Source organism: Porites lutea, chromosome 10 (genome assembly GCF_958299795.1).
Source record: "Porites lutea chromosome 10, jaPorLute2.1, whole genome shotgun sequence".
NCBI classification, from domain to species: domain Eukaryota; kingdom Metazoa; phylum Cnidaria; class Anthozoa; order Scleractinia; family Poritidae; genus Porites; species Porites lutea.
This window is the reverse complement of record NC_133210.1, coordinates 24,496,917-24,519,011: the sequence shown is the minus strand read 5'-3', so window position 1 is coordinate 24,519,011 and position 22,095 is coordinate 24,496,917. Positions and strand designations below refer to the sequence as shown.

At 39.6% G+C, this 22,095-nt stretch overlaps 1 protein-coding gene across 1 annotated transcript; it reads left to right on the top strand.

Annotated features, from left to right (window-relative positions):
- Positions 1-51: 51 nt before the first annotated feature.
- On the top strand, positions 52-21,636 carry LOC140950635 (nuclear factor related to kappa-B-binding protein-like). Its single transcript, XM_073399878.1, has 30 exons — positions 52-294; positions 580-657; positions 1,567-1,622; positions 3,032-3,099; positions 3,852-3,922; positions 4,463-4,519; positions 5,012-5,064; positions 5,282-5,344; positions 5,729-5,759; positions 6,665-6,704; positions 7,607-7,836; positions 8,513-8,597; positions 9,258-9,432; positions 9,875-9,968; positions 11,014-11,040; positions 12,065-12,164; positions 12,538-12,603; positions 13,302-13,384; positions 13,761-13,807; positions 14,402-14,462; positions 15,063-15,143; positions 15,587-15,730; positions 16,154-16,210; positions 16,680-16,803; positions 17,504-17,577; positions 18,696-18,858; positions 19,137-19,487; positions 20,256-20,318; positions 21,039-21,116; positions 21,520-21,636. Exons 1-30 carry the CDS (start codon positions 196-198, stop codon positions 21,555-21,557), a joined length of 2,757 nt encoding a protein of 918 aa, XP_073255979.1. The 5' UTR covers positions 52-195; the 3' UTR covers positions 21,558-21,636.
- The last annotated feature ends 459 nt before the right edge of the window (positions 21,637-22,095 follow it).

The following is a 22,095-nucleotide window of genomic DNA, read 5'->3' as shown; positions in this document are numbered from 1 at the left end:
AATATCAACAAATTCAACATGGCGGAGTTCATGATTGATTGAAATAATGACCATTGTACATGCTTTACATGTAAATCAACAGCAAAAGAGAAAATACTGAACATGTCTACTAAAACTTACTGAATTTCGAAGTGCGTGGTATTATTTTCTGCTCGATTCTGCCCTTGGAAATCTAAACATATTCATCAATTCATCATGGAGGCGTCGAATCTTGAGGAAAGCGACCTGAAAGGAATGGAAGTTTGCAGCTTCGGTGGAACGGAGATGGCGCTCCCGATAGATTTGATTGAACAGGTAAATCATGCGAAATAATGCGAAATTAAGCAGATTCATGTAACGAAACACGAATTTATGACACTGTAAAGGTACCATGGCTAGCTGCTGGAAATGTACAATGTATAAGCTTAAAAAAACATACATGCACAGATCCAAAATTTTTATCCTTCTTGTTGTAAGAATTAATTATATATATACATGCAGTTCATATCTTCTGAAAAAAAACTTTGCCACCGTAGGCAAATTCTGCTTATTTTAATTGAAATAATATTATGATTGGCTTTTTTACCCTTGACATTTTAGAAAGAAATATTTTTTAAAGTTGTGAGCATGGAGACGTGGAAGAATGTTCTGACTCCAGCAGATAGGAAACACTTGGAGGTAAGAAGCTCCCTACAGAAATCCTCAGAAGTGCGTGATCACATTGGTGATTTTAATTTACATGTTCTGGCTGCTGGTGGGTCTAATCTGTAGGTCACAGGTCACAGGAACTTGACGAAGTGCAAGCAGCCTTCCCTTGCATGCAAATTTTCATTTTTGCACATGGCAAGCGTCACCTTTGTTAGTGTCGTTAGTCTGTTACACAGCTGTTGCATTATCATTGCATGCATTATTTCCACCTGTTATTTCCCTGCTTTTATAGCCTGCACATGTATAACTAACTAAAAGTCATTTTAACAAGCATTACTTGATCAGCAGGAAATCCATCACTGTGCTACACCTTGCCTCAAAACATTTTTTGATACAATATATAATATAAAAATAAATTATTACCAAGTGTCTAGCCTGCATCACAGATGTAATTTAATCTCAGTTAGTAACATTTGCAAAGCAGCATTGATATCCTTGTTCTGGCCACCCAGAGGACTCAATGAATTACTGGAGGTGTGTTGAAATTTCTTTTAATCCTGATTGACAAATCGACAATGGCTTTTTCAACAAGCCAATCATAGCGCGTAGTCAAATCCTGGTACACAGTGAGGAGGCCCAGAACAAGTATTTTGGTGCTGCTTTGCATACAGACTTACATGTAACCAGAGTTTAGTTTCATCTGTGGTGCAGGCTACCATGTGTCAGGATCACAGATGACCACAACTCAGGTAAAAAAAGCAAAATGCCAGTGACATACAGCTGTGAAGGAGTTAGTTAATGATACGCTTACCTCATTTTGATGTCAGCTGTGATCTTTAGACCACTGCACAGCTACAAGTGCAATTAAATGTTGCAGTAACAGTGAAATGTTCATGTATTTCTGGCTAATTATTGAATTTAAATTGTCTGTTTTGGTAGACATTTCTTCCAGTACTTCCAACTGACTACCCACATGCTCAAGAAGAAAACTTAAGGTGGGTGATATTTTGTAGTAATGTTAAACCTTTTTTGATAGCCACCCAGAATACCAAGGCTAGTGATGGTTGCTTATACAAAAAGGTAAAGCAAAAATTATGATAACACGTGACAGTAATAACTGATTAACTTGAGGTTGACGGTTTGCTGATTTTATCTCCCTCTCTCAATCAATGCTCTGTTTTACATGTAAGCTAAGGGTATTTAAAGCTAGTCGAAGCTACACAGAAAGAAGAGAAGTGGAAACAGGGATGTAATTTCACCAGGGATTGAACTTGGGACCTCACGCACTACTGAAGGCCGCACGCTAACCAACTACCCACCCCTGCTCCATATAGATAATGGGGAACTCGTTTTCTTTTAAAGGGTCAAACCTGGGGCTTTCTTCCAGGAGCAAGTGTGAAAATTAATCTCACCGCTCCAAGAGAATTTATTATGTGGAGCTTTTGAGTTACACTACACAATAATGTGTGAAGTGTCATGTGGTCAATATTAATGCTTCAACTATTAATAATGGCCAAAGAAAAAAAAATTCACCAAAAAAAGTAAATCAAATTTGCTTTGTAAAATCCTAATAAACATAATTATTTATGTACATAATTATAGTACTCAATGGCAGATCCAGACCTTCAGATAAGGGGGGGCCTGGTCACAAAAAACTTTTTTTTCGGCCCTTTGCAGCATGCAAGGAAAGTAGTGTCCGATAGCCCGGGGCTAGAGGACTTGGCTATCGGGCTAGTGAATTCTGTTTTTAACTTACCCGATGGGCAAGTGAAGTTTTAGAGGAATTCAAATAACAGAAGAACTGTGAAATCAATTCTGCTCGTCAAAAAGCTTCTGGGGCCTCGATTTGGTCCAAAAATAAGAGGGCGGGGAGGGGACTCCCCAGGCCCCTCCCCAGGATCCACCACTGGCACTTTGTAAAGGAACTGCCAAAGAGGTTTCATTTGAAGGGTAACACCATAGGATTTTGTCCACAAATGTTGAAGTTAGTGAAGAGTGACAAGTCATCAAGTACCATGAGCTGTAAGGACACACATGCATGGAGATTCCACTGTAGTCATTTACATACAACGATGCAAAACGTTATCCCTCCAAGTACCATGTTCCGAAAAATTCTGCTTTTTTCCCTTTGGATTAAAAAGAAATTTTAAGAAAGATACTTTCGAACCTTGTTGATACAGTCAGTTATTCTACTTGTGTTTGATATTTTCCTCAGTAGTTTGCTGTGGGTTAGGCCCAACATGATCCAGATCTAATGCCAGTGATCACAACAAAATCTCTTGTTCTTGCTCACATTTAGCATTAGGTTATGTTCTTGAAGTAGTAGGGCCTCAGTGAAGTTTTGAGAGGCAAATAGCTTAAATTGTAATGTTTGTTTCTTCCATTTTTATTTTGATGTAACTAGTGCATTGTTCAGTGGTGAAAACTTCAGGTTTGGAAACCCAGTTCAAAAATTTCAGCAAGAGTTAAAAGGTGTGTGCTACATTAATTAATTTTGTGATCTTTCATGGGAGACATTACATTACTGTTATCATTGTTGTTCCCCCACCTGGACCAATATTGAACCTCGGCCAAGATGGGGCAGCATAACCAGCATGCTAATTTATTTTGGTTAAATAGGTAAAAAAAAATTAATTGAGCTTCAGTGTAAGGCTGATGTAAAACTGGCAAATAAGTGAGGCAAAGACTAAATTGACCAATCATACATGATTTGTGGCAGATGCTATCTCTAAAAGGTTTATGTTCGAGGGCAACACATTTACAACAGTACTGTAATTGCTACTAAGTATAGACATGTTTAATGTACGTGTACAGCCACACATACATGGTTTGAGCCTTTCTATGAATATCTTTGAAATAGTACTGTTTAAAGTAACTAGGTCATACATTTACTTTTATTATCAATTCACTCTGTCCCAGGGTGTTAACTTTCCTATCTCTGCAATTTTCACTCTAGCTTGAAAAATTTAAACCATTTAAAAAAATTCAAACCAAAGAAGAGATTTGAACTACAACATATACATGACTGAAAAACAAGTAGGTAATATAAAGTAATATTAAACAACCTGCATTTGGAAGACCTGATTGGTGTCCCTGGTCATTTTAAAAATATAATATTTTGTTGAGCTTGAAACTTGCTCCATTTGTTACGTATAATTTTTAACTACATAGCATGTACACCACTGTGCATAATGGTTGCTCTTTTCCTGTGTCATTATGTACAGATGGTTACTTCTACCCAGATGTAGTAAAATACAAAAAGTTGTGTCGGAAAGCAAAATACAAAGAGTACAAGGTATGTACTGTCTTCAGGTCTAAGATTTGCTTGATTGCAGAGGCATGGGTCTCATAAATTGAGACCAAGACACATGCTAGGAATGTCTGAGTGTATCTAACTATCATGGCTTCTTTTTGACCTGGTTCTCTGATTTCATGGTCAGTGTCAGATCTTGGCTAGTAGTATGTACAGCAATAGAGTGCTTTAGATTCTGAGATGAGGACAACTAGAAGTACAAGATTTTCTCAATACTGAGTATTGCTCACAGGTGAACCAGTGTCATTTTGGCAGAAAAACGCTAGCCGTAATTATTCTACTATGAGTTTTAGCGAGAATGTTGTGGTGGTGGGAACAAGTTATCATCATTAATGTAAGAAGTTTTGTCATTTTGCTTTCAGGAGATGGCTTAACATCCTTCAGTATAAGTAACTGTATAACTTTTTTGTTGTTGAAAAAAAGTAAAATAAAGTTTACTGGGAGTGTGCTTCTGTTTAGTATGTTCCCTACCCCCCTGTGTCAGTGTGCATAGGTTGACTATGGCACCCATTTTATTTCTAGATTCAGCAGCAGAGGTACCATAAGAAACTTTTGAAAGAAATACTTATATCTCGCCAGGTAATCAGACTTCCTGCTATCATTTACTTTTGTATCAGCTATGAATTATACTAACTCAATTCAGATTCTGTTTGCCTTCTTTTACAAAGTTGACCAGTTTTGATGTTGCCCTGGTCCTAGGCCATCTTCAAGGACACTACTTTTCTCTACTTTTTTTAGCCTGAGAAAACAGCCAACATTTTGGCAACGCTTCCACTTTTTTCCCTGCCAAAAAGAAACAAGCTCAGAAATTCCATACTGAGATACTTCACTACCCAGATCTGGGAAGTGCTTCTGATTGATAGTGCTGTGTTGGAAATTTGATTTAACCAATTAGAAGCACTACCCAGATCTGCGCAGTGATGAGTCATCAGTATGGAATTTCTGCACTTGTTTCTCAGATCTCATTTGGCAGGGAAACCAGTGGTAGTGTCGCCAAATGTCAGCTGTTTTCTAAGGCTATACTATTATTAGTAGTCAGCCAATAATGAATTTTTGTTTTCATTGTATCAGGAAATCCTTGATCAGATTGGCAGACAGGGCCCTGGAGAACCAATCAAAACCAGGTATGTGCATATTATATTGGTGGTGACTACACCTGTAGTATGAGATGTCTTGTGCAAATGTATTATCTATAGATCTTATTGTTATTATTATTATCATTACTATTATTATTAATTATTATTATGAAAAATAGGTTTCACCAGTTGATGTGCGTGTAGTACTGTTAAAATGTGTGACTTATGAACAATGAGAAATTATAAAATTTTGCTTAAATTTCAGTGGGCAGACACCATCCATAGACACTTTGGCAATGGAACACAGGGTTAATATTCAACTTAAGAGGTAAGAAACACGTCAAATTTTTGTTATCAACTTAAAAAATTATGTGAGAATCCCCATAGTTGATCCAGAGCTTTGTTCTTGTTGCTACCTTCCAATCCTTTAAGGTTAATACTATGTCATCCCTTTTGAAATCTTGATGTAATTTTCATAATCATATATGTTATTATTATTATTTAAAGCAAGTTTGAGAAGTCGTATGGTAATCTGCATTTTCTGTCTCATTTAACATACTGTAACTGTAACTAGAAAGTAAAGAGTTTTGCTGAATCAAAAGAGAGCATTGTTTTATCAAATTCTTACCCCCCCCCCCCCCCCCCCCTCCCCAAGAAAACTTTCATTACTACCTCGAGTAAACCTTTAACTCTATTGCATAATTTCTCCCAGGATCTTGTCAGAATGCAGACAACAGTGCCAGGTATAAATCAACTTGCTTGTTTTATAGTTACCTTGTTTTCCTCTTTGCCACTTTTATTGGTTTGTAAAAGGCTGTTTTCAAATTAAACAATCAGGCAATACTCATGAGGTCTAAATGTGCACAGAGGCCTTAGTGTCTGATGTGTGCACCTGACAGGTCATATGTTTAAGATTTTTTGTCATGTTCTTGTCACTTTTTGATGTCCAATAAGTGCCAGGTAGTTTGAAATGCAAAGCATCAGACTTGCTTATACCATTTGTCTTACATAAGGCTCCAACAATGTTTCAACGAGTCACTGAAGTTCTGTAAGCAGATATATACCACTTATTAACTGAGAGTGAGGTCATTACAGGGAAATCTCAGACTGTGATGTATTGACCGAGTGAAAGCAAGGTCAATACATCAAGGCTGAGATCTGAGATTTCCTGGTTATGACCCAAACGGACGAGGTTAGTAAGTAATTTATTGTATGGCCTTTTCATTATAAACCTGAACCTGCAATCAATTAAAACCAATTACTCGTCAGTGGATAACTTTAAAATACACGTCACCTCAATGAGTTGTACACTTGAGCCTGCATTACAGCCATGTGACACTGGTCATCAGATACCTTTTTGACAGCTGTCAATTGACCATAACATGGATGTCCATAAGGATGTCCACTATCAAGTTAAGCACAGATTATATATGCCTTGGACACCTAGCTAGTAATGCCTGGTCATTACAAGAAAACAATGTGTTCTTAGCAGCCAATTAGAATGCATGTACTATTGTAGCCATAAACCTATATAATACTGATAGATGTTTGCAAACTCAGAGTCTTGTTAATAAATAAAATAAATGTATAAATTCTGTTTTTGTTGTTCATTGTACAACTTTTAAAACTCTTTTCCTGTGCACTTCAGGATGGTAACATTTCCTCTGATGATGAAGAAAGAAGTGTCGGTAGGTTTCTATGCTTCCCTCAGTCTAATTATTACTTTTAGGTTTTTCTTATCGGTGGCACACACTGACATTACTTGTTTCTGTCAGCATGTTAACATGCTTGATCCATAATCAGTCTTTCCACTGAGTTGCATTTAGTTTTTCAGCATTAATTTTTGTACAGTATGGCACTGGAATCCATGATAAAATAGCCTGTGACAGACACGATGACATGCTCTCACATAAACACAGAGGTGAAAAGAGGCAATGTACAGTATCTTCTCCAAGGATGCATCGACCACAGTCACCTCTAAAAATAATTATCTTAACCACTGTGAAATTAATTCCCTGATGCTAGGTCACAGCAAAGAGGCCTTCTGTGACAGCCTTGTACACTCTTATACAGCTGGATAGAGATAGAATGCATTTATGCTTATTTGCTGCATAAGAGGTATTAGGGAGCTTTAGCAACGACGACGGCGACAGCAACCAGGCCGTCAAAAAAGCAATAGGTTTATTACGCAAAACAACAACTTTGCACGTGCATCACGCTTTTTTGTACATTTCTTCACCGTCCTTGCACGACTACGACGTGAAAATGCCTAATTGCAAGTTTTTTGGAGGACGTAAACAAGCGACGACGAATCTCTTTTTCTCTCTCTAAACTTGAGTGCTGTCCTCAAGAAATCAACTCCAGGAAAATTCGCAAACTGAAATAAACGCGACAAAGATTGAAAATACGAGAACTCATTTTAAAACTGACGTTTTCGCTGCCGTTGCCGTCGTCGATGCTAAAGTTCCCTAATGTATAGCTGGGGCAACGTTTGGAACTGTTTCCCCATACTCTAATTTGTACACTATTCTGTACCTGATCCACATATTAACCAAGCAATAATCTCCTCTTTTTTTCCACTTTTTTGCAGGTGCTCCATTTGGTCCTGCGATGGGTTTATTCCTGAACCCTTATCACTATACGCCAGATATTTACAGCGGTATTCCAGGAATATTAGGTGCTGGCATGCCATATCCAGGTTACCATGGATTCCCCTTTCCTACACCTGCAGTTCACCGTGCACCGTCTCCTAATGTGGTCACGGAAGACGACTTCCAGAAGATGATCCAGATCCATCGAAAAAGAAGGCTGGCAAATGAGGTTTACCGTCAACTTTCGTGTTATCTACTTTCTTCATTTTGTAGTGTGTCCATTTGGAGATCACAGATGATATCAAAATGAGATAAGAGCGGCAGGCTAGTGTGTCACTGATCTTCTTACCACATTTTTACGTCAGCTTTGATCTATAACTGGACAGACACACGAAAAAATGAATTCCTTTGGGTAATGTATACATTTTACAAAGTAAAACCTTGTGCTGCGGCTTAAAAAAGTGCCTTGCACATCTGTTATGACCTCAAGTCTGCAAGTTTCTGTCGACTAATAAGTGAAAATGACAACAATTCAATGAAGTTAGAACAAGACTGAATGTTTTAGTCAAGTCCTGGGCAATGGCTATTCTAAAATTATTGTTGTTGTTGTAAATTTCCAAAAGTCATTCATATCACTCGAAAGGGTTTTTCAGCACTTGACAGCCGGTCTTACGAGGAGACCAACTCATTGTGTAAGCGGGGAAAAATAATGATGAAGAATCCAGTAGGTGATCGTTGGTCGTAGTCATGAGGCGGTCGTACTAAAAAGGTTGTAAAGTAAGAAAATAGTTGGAGTTTTTTTCGAAGAAGAAAAGCGTGATCGTGATGACTGGGTGGCCATATGCCAGGTTTTCAGCGACACTGTGATTCCTTCTAACATCGTCTTTTTATTTTCTCATTATTAGGATCATCCCGAGTTGGATACGAGGTTCACTTCCATCCAAGACATTGTCTTTAGAACAAATCCGTCAAAGAAGTCCTCGAAATCTTGTGAGTATAGCTTTAAGAAGGGGCGAGACCCTTGTGGTTACATTGGACAATCTTTCTTACAGCTTGTCTCCTCGTAATTAATTTGTTTTGCACAAGTTTCAAGTTGCTTGCAAGCCCAGTGCCCCAAAGATGAACATATTTCGTTGTGTTTTTGCTAACCGGTTAGTGTTGCGCGAAGTAGCATTTAGGTCAATCAGCGTTTCTTTGCCTGCAACAATATTGCTCGAAGTTTTGATATTCAGTTTTAGCCTTTAAATCGAGTGTCGAAAAGCGAAAACCAAGGTACAGTCGAACCTCCATGTGCGACCACCTCCCAAAAGTGACTATCGCTTTCGTCCTCGAAATTTCTCCCTTTGCCCCAGCCTCGTTCCCAGTCGTCCTCGGCGATTTCGGGTGTGACGTCACCCGTCAAGCTTGTCGGGGAAATTCGCCTCCTCTGGCAACTCCTCTGGTAACTCGGATAGCGCGAACTTGCCTGGTTAGGAGGCTGCCTTTCCCCGAAAAACCGGCGTCTGCTACGGAAGCAATTTTTTTCAGAACTAGGGTCCACTTTTTCTGTTTTTGGTTGATTGCTTTCTCACCCAATCCTGTCAGCTGCTCCAATAGCTGGATAGCTTAATTACTAATTGTTTTCTTTTTCCTTTTTTGTGTCTTACAAAGCTGAGTTATCCAAGAAAAAGGACAAGAAGGCTAAAGTCAAACGAAAATTAAAGCAAAAACTGCAACAGAAGCAAGAAACAAAAGCACAAGTGAAAACAGTTCAGAACGAGACTGTGAAGACTGTTAAAAGTACGAAGAAGGAAGAAGCTGGTCGTGAAGCGCAGAATGTTCCTCCGTAAGTCAATTAACTGTCCCGTTTAATAGATCTGTCTCACGCTGATAAACTTTATCTAGCATCTTCTTCATTACTTTAAAGAAGCAATTTCTCCGCCAACGTTAACTTTTTTAGCAAGCAGATGTCAGAAATAAACTTCCCAAACTACTATGACCTGTTAACAATTTTGCCATACATACATGTACACATTTGATGTGGAATCTTGAAAGAACCATTTGCTCCCAGTTTAAAGTAACGTGCGAACGCAGACGTATTTCCGGTCGTCGCTTCTCTCGTTACTTTTCGGGTGGAGTAAAGCGACGACCGGACATACATCTGCATTCCCAAGCTAAGTTTACTGAAAGACGTTACGTGGTAAAAGAGAGGTACACGTCAGTCAAGCTAGAGCTTAGTTATGTATCTTGCTCATTTCAGTATACTTTCTTGCTTTCTTTCTGTGCAGAGTTCCTGTCCTTTCAGTGGAGGTGCCTTGTTTTTTCAGCCTGCTTCGTGAGATTTTTAATAATTTTTCTGACTCCAAGGCAAACCTGCAAAAAGTATGTTCACTGTATTGTACTGAAATTGTTTTATGTGCGTTGTACATTGATTACACGACGGTTAAGCATCACAGCCTTCTCGAATCGAAACCTTTGTCTGTGTGAGTGCCTGTAAATGTTATTTGAGGTTATCAAAGGGACTATGTTTCACGAGCAACGACGCAGAGAATTTGTACTGATAAGATCATTAATGATAATGATATCGGATTAGCCCTTGTTTATAAAACTATCATTTAGGGGCAAAAATGTGATAGTGTGAATTAGTCGATTTTTCGAGTTCCCCTTAACAACTTTTTTACACCACATAGCTTCGTTTCAACTTTGCCCAGAAACCAGATAGTAAAAAAACTTCCGATTTATGCGCAAGATCAAGTCTGACTGAAAAAGTGAAAGGAGTGGGGAGGGGGGGGGGGAGGGCAAATGTTGGTGGTTTTCATTCTATTAAACGCGTCCTCTTATTTTGTCCTGTGGCTTTTGGTGTAGTTAGAGACGTTTAGATTCGAAGATAAGGACGACTACGAGTATGACATTTGACGTATTTTCGCATATTCTTAAAAAAAATAGACATTCCCGGAAAGCTTCATTTTACCTTTTTTTACTAGAAACGTCACTACAGTTATCTTTATTGAAGGAGGTTAAGTCCTCTCCCGATCGCAAGATGATGAAACTTCGCCACTTGTCTGCGACATTCTCGCTAAACCTCGTAGTAGAATGACGACGGCTATCACGTTTTCCCGCCAAAATGACGCTGGTAGACACGCTTGCGCTTCTCAACATTCAGAATATATAGCTACCACTCAAAGTCGTCCTCGTCTTTTAATCTAAAGCTCTCTTATAACGAATGTTACCCCATAACCATGTTCACCAATATGTTGACTGCAACCACGCATTTTTGACTGAAATATCCTTGGGGAAAGATTTGAAACGATACATGCCCACGTAAATCCTCGAGCGAGGGATATAAACAGGGTTATAGAGAAAGAATATTTCAGCAATAGTATTGAATTAATTCCCAATTTGTAGCTTCTTGCATTTTTTTTTTCAGATAGAAGAGATGGTGAGGAAGTGGCAAGTATGTTTGCTTAATTTGTTGCTTCACTTTCCCACCATGGTGTAATTCTCACGTGCGTACAGAAGTGCATTTTGTTGGTGCAAACAGTTTTGAACAGTCGTGCGTATTCCGTATAGTAAACGTAAAACTTGAGCGAAGTTTTATAAATTTTCCGATGTAAGGGAATCAAGGACATTCTTGGATTCTGGATTCCACGCGCTGTGGAGTCCGGATTCCAGGTACTGGATTCCAGTATTTGTCAGCAGAACTTGGATTCTGGACTCCCATCGTTGGTGGGATTCCCGATTCCTTGAGCTGTATTCAGGATTCCAATCTACAACCTAGGATTCTGGGTACCATAAGCAAAATCTTCCCGGATTCCCGATTCTACAGGCAAAAATTTCCCGGATGCTGGAATCCGGATTCCCTTTCATGGGGCGATACATAAAGGGGTTGCGTTACCGCTGTTTAGTTCATTTTGTTTATAAATAACAATTATTCACCGAAGTGGAGGTGGCTAGTGTCAGTTACTCGTCCTTATTTGCCATGGAACTTGAGAAATTACTTCGTATTACTTGTGAATGACAAAATCACAGCCTCGTTTCAAATATATATGTCAAACATATGTCTCCCAAGCATTACTTCAAGCTTCACAAACAACAAAAATGAACTTTGAAAGACCTGTCAGACAAACAAGTTTTCAAAAACCACAATTCAAATCGTTTCAGTCTTCTTCAAGTTTGTTCGTCCAAGCCTCCCTTTGTACTTGCAGTGTTATTTATACCTCCTTTTAACGTTTTTGGGCGGTTATTTTATTGTTTCACTCAATTTGGTGCCAGTTGGTACCGTTAGATTGTGGATCACTTTCTTGGCACAGCTTCTTTAAACAGTTTCGTGCGACCTCTCATACATCTTCTCTATTTTATTTACGTACGTATAAATTTTACATCTCTGGCACTTTAAAATTTCGTGACGGTGGAAATTCATCTCAAGGCTCTATTCTCTAAGCAATGGAACTAATGATTCATTTGTGACCTGCTTTAAGCTGTCTTCGTCGTGTGCTGCAAATACTTGGAGTACACAGGAGCCGGACTGGATCAAACTTGCTTATTCTGCTCTTATCTACCTTTCGGGAAGTTCAGGAGGTATGATATTATAACTTGACTTAATCTGACTGAGAAGCGGCTTGGCAACTGGGTCATCCCCCGGGGGAGCTACTAGGGTCAATTTTTGCTGGGTATGTGCCGCTCGCCTCTCAGAACCCCTACCACATTATTGTTTATTTAGTGACCAGTTATAGACCCCATTGATCTTGCTTTGGGGCAAATGTTATTAACTTAGCCACTTTCTCTTTAAGCATCTGTCTTATAAGAGTGCATATCTTCCCCTCTTTCTCACGGAGAAAACAAATTGTCAATCATTTTTGCAGACATTTTATAAAGTTCATGTATGTACTTATAATGAGAAGTGATGTAGTGTGTGTGTGTATGAGAAAACAATTTGATTGTTCCTTTCTAGAGACCCCACCTACTTTTGTTCCTTTTGTGGACTTTAAAGAAAGGCCTCAACAATGGAAATGGATAGGTGAGAGTTTTCTTTCTTTTTTTCCTTTTTTTAATACCAACTACTCTGTAGAATGCATCAAGCGCTTAGTCACAGAATTTGTCGCGATTGGGATCCAAGAAATATTCGTGTTGATATTTTTAGTTTAAGACCTTCATGCTAATTTGGCCAAATAACCACGCGTTGAAACATCGCACATTCCTTTGACCTATAGGGATCGGTAGGATTTACTCTCTAAGTGCCTGTTTACATGGTGTGGGGGACCCCGGTCTAGCGGGGTTGGTTTCTTTTGTTTTCACGCTCTGGGGGACACAAAACAAAAGAAACCGACCTCACTAGACCGGGGTCCCCCACTCCATGTAAACAGGGTCTAAAATGCAATTTCTTGCGTTCCCTGGACCGGAATTGGTTAAACAGGAAGGTCTTCTAAGGTATCAAAAATGAGGTATCTGATTTGGCAGTTATAATTGTCGGTTTGCAGTTGTCCGTTTATTAGTTGATTAATAAATAAAAAAGAAACGATTTTCACACTTCAAAAAATAATTATTTCGTGTGAGAAGTACTGTACATTACATGTCAAACACCCGGACGTTGCATCCGACACACGTCTAGCTTGAAACGAAACCCCTGATTGCCACCTCAGTCAGGTCGTCAGTGATAAGAGCTCTTCATCATATGAAGTGATTTGTCTACAATAAATGTAGTTTTCTTATTTCTAGGTACTCATAGAGACTCTGATGAGCAGTTAGAGCCGTTATGTGATGACTGGCTTCGAGTCAAAGGGGAATTTGCAAACAAACCGGTAAAGAAACTGCAAAATGAAAAACGTACCTCCATCCATAATTTAAAATCTTGAGAGTCTATAAAAACTAATATGAGGAAACACAAGTGGTCTTCTTCATCTTCTTAATAAAAAACATTTTGCTCTGTGCTGTGTGCTCTTCGCTGGCCAAGAGCAACCAGATACCTTTTTCTTTCTAATGGTATCCACGTTGAATAGAAAAAAGAAAAAAAGGAGTGCCGTAGTCGACCCAAGGAGTAAGACCATGTAGTGGTGGTATTCATAAATTAGGCCTTTTCCTTAAACAGTATACCGCTTTGGGCATAACTGTTAAGTTTATAGTTTGTTTGATACAGTACTCAGTCAAGTCTCATTTGATATATATATTTTGTTGCAGGGCGTTTCCTCTGAAACAACTTCGTCGTCTGCTCCTTCACCTCGCGTGTAAGTTACAATTGTAGCTCAACAACAAGAGCAACAACCTTACTCATCCATGAATGACCATATGTACTGTAACTCAACAACAATAGCAACAACGTTACTCATCCATTGAATACCCATATGTGCTGTAACTCAACAACAATAGCAACAACGTTACTCATCCATTGAATACCCATATGTGCTGTAACTCAACAACATTAGCAGCAACCGTACTCATCCATTGAATAACCATATGTGCTAGAGGAATCAGGCATGAAATTAGGGTATTAAGGAAAATATAACTCAATAGACGTTAGCCGCTTGGGGGAGAAGATGGGTGAAAGGGGCGGGGCAGAGTGGAGGGTGGTAGAGAACTAGTGGACTTTATCCGTTGTACTTTTCCTGAAAAACGTTCAGAAACTGGAACTTCAAGTGAAACATTACTGTAATTAAGTTCACTCCAAGCAAGTTATAAAGCCACTGCGCAACTTATTCCATGACAAAATAGCTACTTGTGCCCCTTTTCTACAAATTAAAAGACATGCGCAAAAGAAGACCAACCTTATTTTGATTATATGTAGAATGCTATTTTCCCGACGAATACGCTCTTTCTTGCAGAAAAACAGATTATGTGGTCAGACCAAGCACTGAAGATGAGAGAGCCGCTTTCAGAGACCAAGTAACGATGTCCTTTTCTTTTTCAGCCAACTGTTATCCACTTTAAGACTAAATAGTTCCACTGCAACGTCCTCGATATTTCAGTGGCCTCACTGAAATGTCTGAGTTTTTCTACTCACGGAATCCAAATTTAGAGCCACACCATACAATTGTTCCTTCTTACTTTTATTTGGAAAAGGGACTTTCCCTAAACTTTGAGAAAACGTTTCTTCTTCATACCTGAGATAAATCTTCTTACACATTTCTTTCATTGTAGACTTTCTTTCCAGTGATATCATGTTCATATGTCCCCTCTAAGATCCCTCAACAGATATCTCTCTTGTTTATTCTCTTTAGTTATTCCTCTTCTCATCTAGATATCCCTCGAAATATCTCTTTCAATCGCTTCCCTCACATTTTCTCCATTAGCATTCTCTTTTTGATGTCTCCGTTCGTTATTCGTTTTTTTTTTGTCAATAAGTAAGGATGAAAAAGAAACCTGTATGATTCAAATAAAAGACCTATCTCTTGAACGTTTCTAGTAAGCGTCTTCTGTGTACGGAAAAATTATAATCAGCTAGAGTAGTATAGATGAACTTAATGTGTGTTCCTTATTAAACAGGAAAACAAACGATACGAGAACCCACATAAAGCGTTTACCTTTAGGATGCATGGCTTTGAATCTGTTGTTGGGCCGGTAAAGGTATGTCATGTAACCCTCCTCCCTCCACGCCTATTTTTGCCCCAAATCGGATTCGAGAAGAAAGTGTGGCTTAACTAATATACTTAAACCCGCCCTGATTGATTGCGATGGACAGAATGCTTCTTAGTTATTCTTTTAGGCAAAATTGAGAATGGTGGTCGTTATCTCTGTAGCGCAAATTTACCTCGTTTTCAGGCACTTCACTTGCCTTATTTTTAAAACCATTTGATATAATTGTCACACGCATTCTTCCTTCGGGAATCTGGACCGCAAAAGATTAATGTGCCATTACTACTATTGTACTATATTTTCATTTTGAGTGTGTACGAAAGAAAAAATTTCCATTACTTATTTCGCGAAACTTACGTTACAAAACTTACGTTTTGACGCATAAGATAATCTTCCTCTAACAACATCGTTAATGGCTTTTGTCTGTTATCTAGGGAGTGTTCAGTAAAGATACCAATCTGAACAAGGCTCGGGAGCATTCTCTGTTGACATCTGCACGTCCCCCTTACGTCACTATCCTTACACTTGTTAGAGATGCGGCGTCCAGACTGCCAAACGGAGAGGGGACTAGGGCAGAGGTAAGCCAAGATTCTTAAACTTATTCCTGACTATAAGGAACCTAAGGTATTGGAGAAAATTTATGTTTAATGAAAAGCTTATTTCTTTATTGGAATTTTGGAATTGGAATTTCAGAATGTGGAAACGAAAATTTTATTCTCGAAATAATAAGATTTTAATATCTTGCTTTTCGATTGCCGCGCCGTTTTGAAATCTTATCATGTCCATCGTTTTTTTTTTAAAGTCTTAAGAAAGGCAGCAGTGTCATACCCTTGATCGTAACTTACAGACTCGCTGAAATGTAAAAACACCTAACCGATCTTGTTATATCATAATCGTAACATGTCGAATCGAATCGTATCATATCGTATCGCACTCGTTCGTTAGGGAAGAACGGCCTAATAAAATGTATTAATATGGTGGTGAATTTGTTGTATCTGTAGGTCTGTGAGCTGTTGAAGGATTCTCAGTTTCTCAACCTAAATTCGTCTGATGCACAGGTTAGTTAACAAAGGCAGCACAGTGTAAGCAGAATAAGCCGCTACGTAAGGCAATGCAAACAAGTGAGATACTTTGCAATATATTGCATTTGCAACCCAAGGTAATGCTGTGTAAACAGCATACCGCTAAGCAATGAAATGCAAACCAGTGAGACCGAGCTATATTAAGCTTTCGTATCGGGCTTTCGGGCATCCGCTGACCAGTATCACTTGATCGTATTGCGGGCTCAGGTGTCGACATATCGAGGTGACCTGTTTTTTATAAGTTATCCACTGACAAGTTACTAGTTTTCAAGTGATCGCAGGCTCAACTTCAAGTGGATTTCTTCGCGATGATTTCAACTTAATTGTTTAGAGTATATTATAAATTTATTAACAGGATCTTCGCTTTTAGCCTTGCCTAAATCTACATATTATTGTTTGTCACGCAGTTGTAAGTTTTGAATTAATTTAGTTTAATTTGTGTCAGATTCACACAGTGGTGAGCGGTGCTTTGGATAGACTACATTATGAACGGGATCCATGTGTAAAATATGACAGCAACAGGAAAGTATGGATCTACCTACACCGTAACCGTTCGGAAGAGGAATTTGGTAAGATACCGTATTTACTCGATTAAGCACCCACCTCCAATAAGCGCCCATCCTTTTGCGAGGAAAAGTTAATTGGCGCCCATCCCCACATACCGCCTTCGGTCTTATTTGGTTGCGTAGGACCATCAGACCAAAAGCTTCAGTTTTCCCAGTTCTTTTCCCACGACTGCAATAAAATGTGCTCAGCTGGCTAAGGCTGAATGAACACTCACGTATTCTTCGTCATCGGTCGAAGCACATATATTGCTTTTGTGAGAGACTCTTTTGCACTTCCCCGCAGGTGAAGTTGCTACGGCTAACATTTTTGCGAGGTTCCCTAAGAAAGTCTTGGTTTGTATGTCTTTGGCACACTGAGGCGTGCTTTTTGATAATTATTATCATTATTTTTCATTAGCATAAAAAACAAGCTGGGTTGTCCTTTGCCTTAAAAATGATACTACTATTCTATGGATTCTAATTGTGTTCGGCTTCAATTTATCTATATAATTTCAATTCCTCCCCCCCCCCCCCCCCATCTCAAGTTTTTTTCGTGCCTTGCACTGTATTCATGCGTCAACAACATTATGCTAATTAGCTTTGATTACTACTAGTTTGAAATAAGCTCCAGGCCGAAAGTTTTGTGTTTTGACGGACCCCAGGCTCGAATTTGTAAATCAGTTTAGCCGAGAAGCTCATTAAAACTCATTGCTCTTTTTCTTAGAAAAAATCCATCAAGCCAGTGCAGCAGCGGCCCGAGCAAAAAAGCTACAGAAACCCAGAGTTGCTCGACAGCCGGTGAGTAGTGAGCTTCAAAACACATTAGTCCTGATTTCCATCTACTCTCTCTAGGGACAAGAATAATCGTTTATGCCGTGATATTAACGAGATCTGATATGGTGGAAATTGAAAAGCTTTAGACTTTACCATATATACTCTACCGGCTAGCTTTTACGCTGCCACGTACAAGAACGGTTGTGGCGATTTCTATGACGGAGCGAAACTGGGCCACGCCCATCTCGAAAGTGGAGCGTCTCATATCGGATAGGTATTGAGTCATACTTTGGTGCAGTGTGAACACCTATTCGGGGCCGTGGCGGAAGTGAATAAGCAGGAGCGAAGATTGGAAATCACTGAAACGGAAGTAATTATTCAGGAGTGAGGACTAGAATTTAGAGCACCAAATGCTCTCGGACAAACGCGCCGGCACGATTTCCGATGTGTGTGAACGACTTGTGAGACCGCGGGCTCTGTTGCTGTTCACACGATCCAAGATAGATTTTCGTGGCACCACGAAAAGCTGTCCGATACAGTGCGAAAAAAGCTTAAGTTTAGAATCTACCAAACCCTTGGTCAGTGTGCGAGGCCATAATGCCTGCTCAGCCGTCATCAAAAGGTTATCCCAGATTCCGTGCAACTGGTATCGCCCTCGTCTTGAGTGACGTTCGTAGTCGCCAGTCGCCAGTCGTGTGATAAGTCACTGTGTAACCCGTGTAACTAGAAAGTCAAAAAATCGTAATGTCGTCGAAACTCTCAAAGGAAGCATACCTCTGAGGCCTTTATGTTTTTGCTTGCCTGCCTCTCCTAGGGTTTTCGGACATCTAAAAAATGGTATAATTGCCTATTTTTAACGGATTTTTACCCTAAAATGGTCACCTACAATTTCGGGAACCTTTTTTCGGGCTAAAATTTTCGAAAAGGTAAGTTTTGATCCCTATAATTTTCGGATCACTTAACTTTCAGCTAGGAAATCTGAACAGATGAAAAATTTTTAGGGGATAAAAATATGCCTATATCTACCGTTTAAATACTAAAATACGTTAAACAATTCTATGTTTAAGTGGTTTTGAACTATATTCTCGTTGGGTGCCCCTGTTTTTGGGTCATTTGTTATTGTTGTTTTTTTTTCTAAAAAGAAAAACAAGGACGTTGCGCCCACTCCTGCCTCAGTTGCTGCTTCTGTTCAACAACATAAAGACGAAGATGAAGAAACAACTGTCGCAGTGTCCATATCGCCTCAAACAGCGAAGATGTCAGCACAGGTGTCCGTCTTGACATCCTTTACGCACGATGATCACGGTATGTACTGGCGTTACAATTAATCTATCACACAATGTAATGCCATTTTAATTATCTGTGACAAGGAAGTAATACCCTATTAGAAGATGTGATTTTCTTCAATCATACTCAGAAACCGGTACTGGCGTAGACCTCAAGATTGCACAGTAAATCCGGCTGTGGAAACTTTCAATTCTAAAGTTTTCATTTTAAGTCAGATTTCACGTTCCCAGCAAATTGTGTATTCTTGTCATAAATTTAGGTGTCACAAATGTTGATAGCATTTAACATTATTTCAGAACCATCTCTTATGAAAGGACCACAGCGACTGCAGCACACCGCTGACCTAAGTCTCGCTGATTCACCTGGTCGAAAATTCACAAGCGCACTGAACACGCATACTAGTGTGCTGAATACCGCTGATGAGTCTGTTGGCGGAAGCCCTCTTCAGCTCCACGCGCACGCTGTTGTGAGTGATGATCCCAGAGGGGAGTTGGAAGATCCTCAAAAGAGCAGCTGGAGCAGTGATGAGGAGAGCTCAGATGGAAGTAGCGCCAGTGATCATGAAAGCGAAAGCGGGTCAGCGGGAACTAGCAGTGACGGTGAGAGACAGATTAAACTACATCAAGGCGGAGGGAAGACTCTTCCAGGTACGTTCTTCGTTTGTGAGTCATCCGCTGGATAATGTATGGGGACTGTTGCCATCCTGCGCGTTTTGCTGGTGAGCAAACTTTGAAGACTTCCGAAGCGCAAGGGTGCCGGGCACAGTTGATTAGTGCGCGACCTTCGGTGCCCGAGGTCCCAAGATCGATCCCCGGGGACATTACATCCCTGCTTCAACTTCTCTCGTTTCTATGTAACTTTACCTTTACCTTTAAATACCCCAGAGCGGAGCATTTATGAAGAGAGGGGGGCGGGGGAGGTAGGGGATGAGTGCACCATCGACCTATAAGTTTATCAGTTGAAATAAATTTTACTGTCACGAGTTATCGACGCAAACTATGATTCTAGAACTTTTTTAGACTTATCCATCGACTCGAAACTTGGGTAGAACAACATTTTACAGAATATCAAACAGCACCACAGCAAAGTAATGCGCAGTGACCTTTTTGAAAGGTCAACCTTTAAAATTTCGAACACATACTCGTGAGTTAGAGCCAGCCTGTAAAGCATTAAAAAAAAGGTTCGAAAGGAAGGTAATGTTCAATTAGCCTGCGTAGCAAGCGTTTCCGCGCGAGTTCGTCGAGAAAGTCGGGACGAGAGAAAAGACCTTTTTCATATCTCGATAAAAAACGACTACTAAGTAGGCTAATGCTCAATAGCTTTCATTTGATGGACGCAAATGCTAGGAGCTGCTTGAACAATATTAACAATATTATTTTAGCATACTGACTTCTTATTTGTCATCTTTCTTTTAGGAGAGGATCAGAGATTTGTTGTCGCTAGTGAACCTCAGGAATCCCACTCGTTGGATCACCAGGGTATAATAAAGGACTGAGACTAAAATAAAACGAAAACATAGCAACGCTCGCTGCGCACTTGCGAAATAGGTAGCTTGGGCAACGACGACGGCGACAGCGACGAGAACGGCAAAAATAAAAAACAGGTTTAGAGTAAAACAACAACTTTGCTCGTGCATCACGCTTTTTTGTTCAGTTCTTTGCCGCCACTGCACGACTACGACGTGAAAATGCCTACGAAACAGCATGGCGTCCGTGGTGGAAAATACTTCTCGAAAACCCCTGGAAACGCGATTTTCGAGACTCTATATTTCAAAATGTCCCAAGATGCCTTGGCCCTCAAGAACTTGTGCCTTTGGTGCGAGTTCCAAAGCCGCCTACTATTCATTATCAGCCTGCTACTTCAAAACGTTTTGACAGCCCTGGCCCTGTTAAGATTGCACGCTGGAATTTTCTGAGCCCACAGTTGTTATCACGCAAACTGGTTCTGTAAGTTATGTCGCAATGTGACTAAAACGTTACAGGTTGTTAAGGAAACGCCAGTGCATGTGTCATAGAAAACGCATCGGAGGCCGGCAGAAATCTCTCTCTTTCCTCTCCTTCTTTTCTTGCCGTGGGATACCTCTGCTAGCAGGGAGTATAACAAATAGCTACGCTTGCGGGAACATGTAAACTTCAAAGGCTTGTTTCTGACTTAACTGCGGAAAAGCTTCTGATCGAGAATTCTCATTTTTTTTTCAGTATTCGACGTGGATGATGTAGTTGGTGACGTTCAGGAAAATGAACCAAAATTCAGTGGGGAAACTAGCAGTGAGCAAGGTAATTATGTTTGAAAGCCGCAAATTCGACAATTTTTTGTCACTTGATAGCAAACTACTTAGCTTGCATTGGGAGTGTTTGCAAGTGTCAATACTGAGGCCTTTAACGAGTTCTGAAAACTCTAACTTTCAAAACGAGGCTAAGTGCAAAATCTTTCTTTCGAAAATGAGTTTGATTTGCATGGCAATAAAAAATTATTTTCGTATCAATAACTTCGTACTTAGCCTCACTTCGAAACAGACGCCTGGCGTAACACAGAAATGACCTATTCTTGTAAAGAAATATAAATAATACTTTGTAGCACAGTTTCTCTATTAAGAAACGTTATTTTTACGTCTTTGTGGTTTATAAGCCGGATTGTTCCCTTTTTTTACGAATCGGTTGTTTTCCTTCTCTTATTCAGGATCCGGAAGTGATAGCGATTTCAGCAACGTGGACTAAAGTTATTTAACTACAAATCGCCATGCTTCTTAATATTATAGTACACTAGAGTTATGAAATAAATTCTTCACTCAGTTAATTGTTCTGTGCATGGTTATTTTATTGTGGCTTTTCAGAAAGAGACCCCATACTCAGTGGTTTTGTAGGCTTCAGACCTTTTTAAGTCAAAAACACTGTAATTGAAAACTTAGTGTTCTTTGAAGGGTAACATGTCAGTTCTCAGATCGTTCAGCGGCACTTTTCCTTTAGAGACAAAGTTGTCGGCCCCGTTAAACATTTGTATACATTAGGGGTATACCAAAGTTTAAACGCGCTCAGGCTCCTTTTTGTTACAAGTATTGATTTGTTTACTATATGTGGTGTCGTTAGCCTTATTTGGTTTGGTTGCTGGATTAACGAATCAAAGTCGTTTACAGTCGTTGAAGAACTGTTCTGGAATGTCCCTTGTGCGCGTGCTATTACATCACGACCTAATCAACTGCTCGAGCATTGCTTTTAAACAATTTTGGCCGGAAAAACATGCAGTCTTTAATGGGAT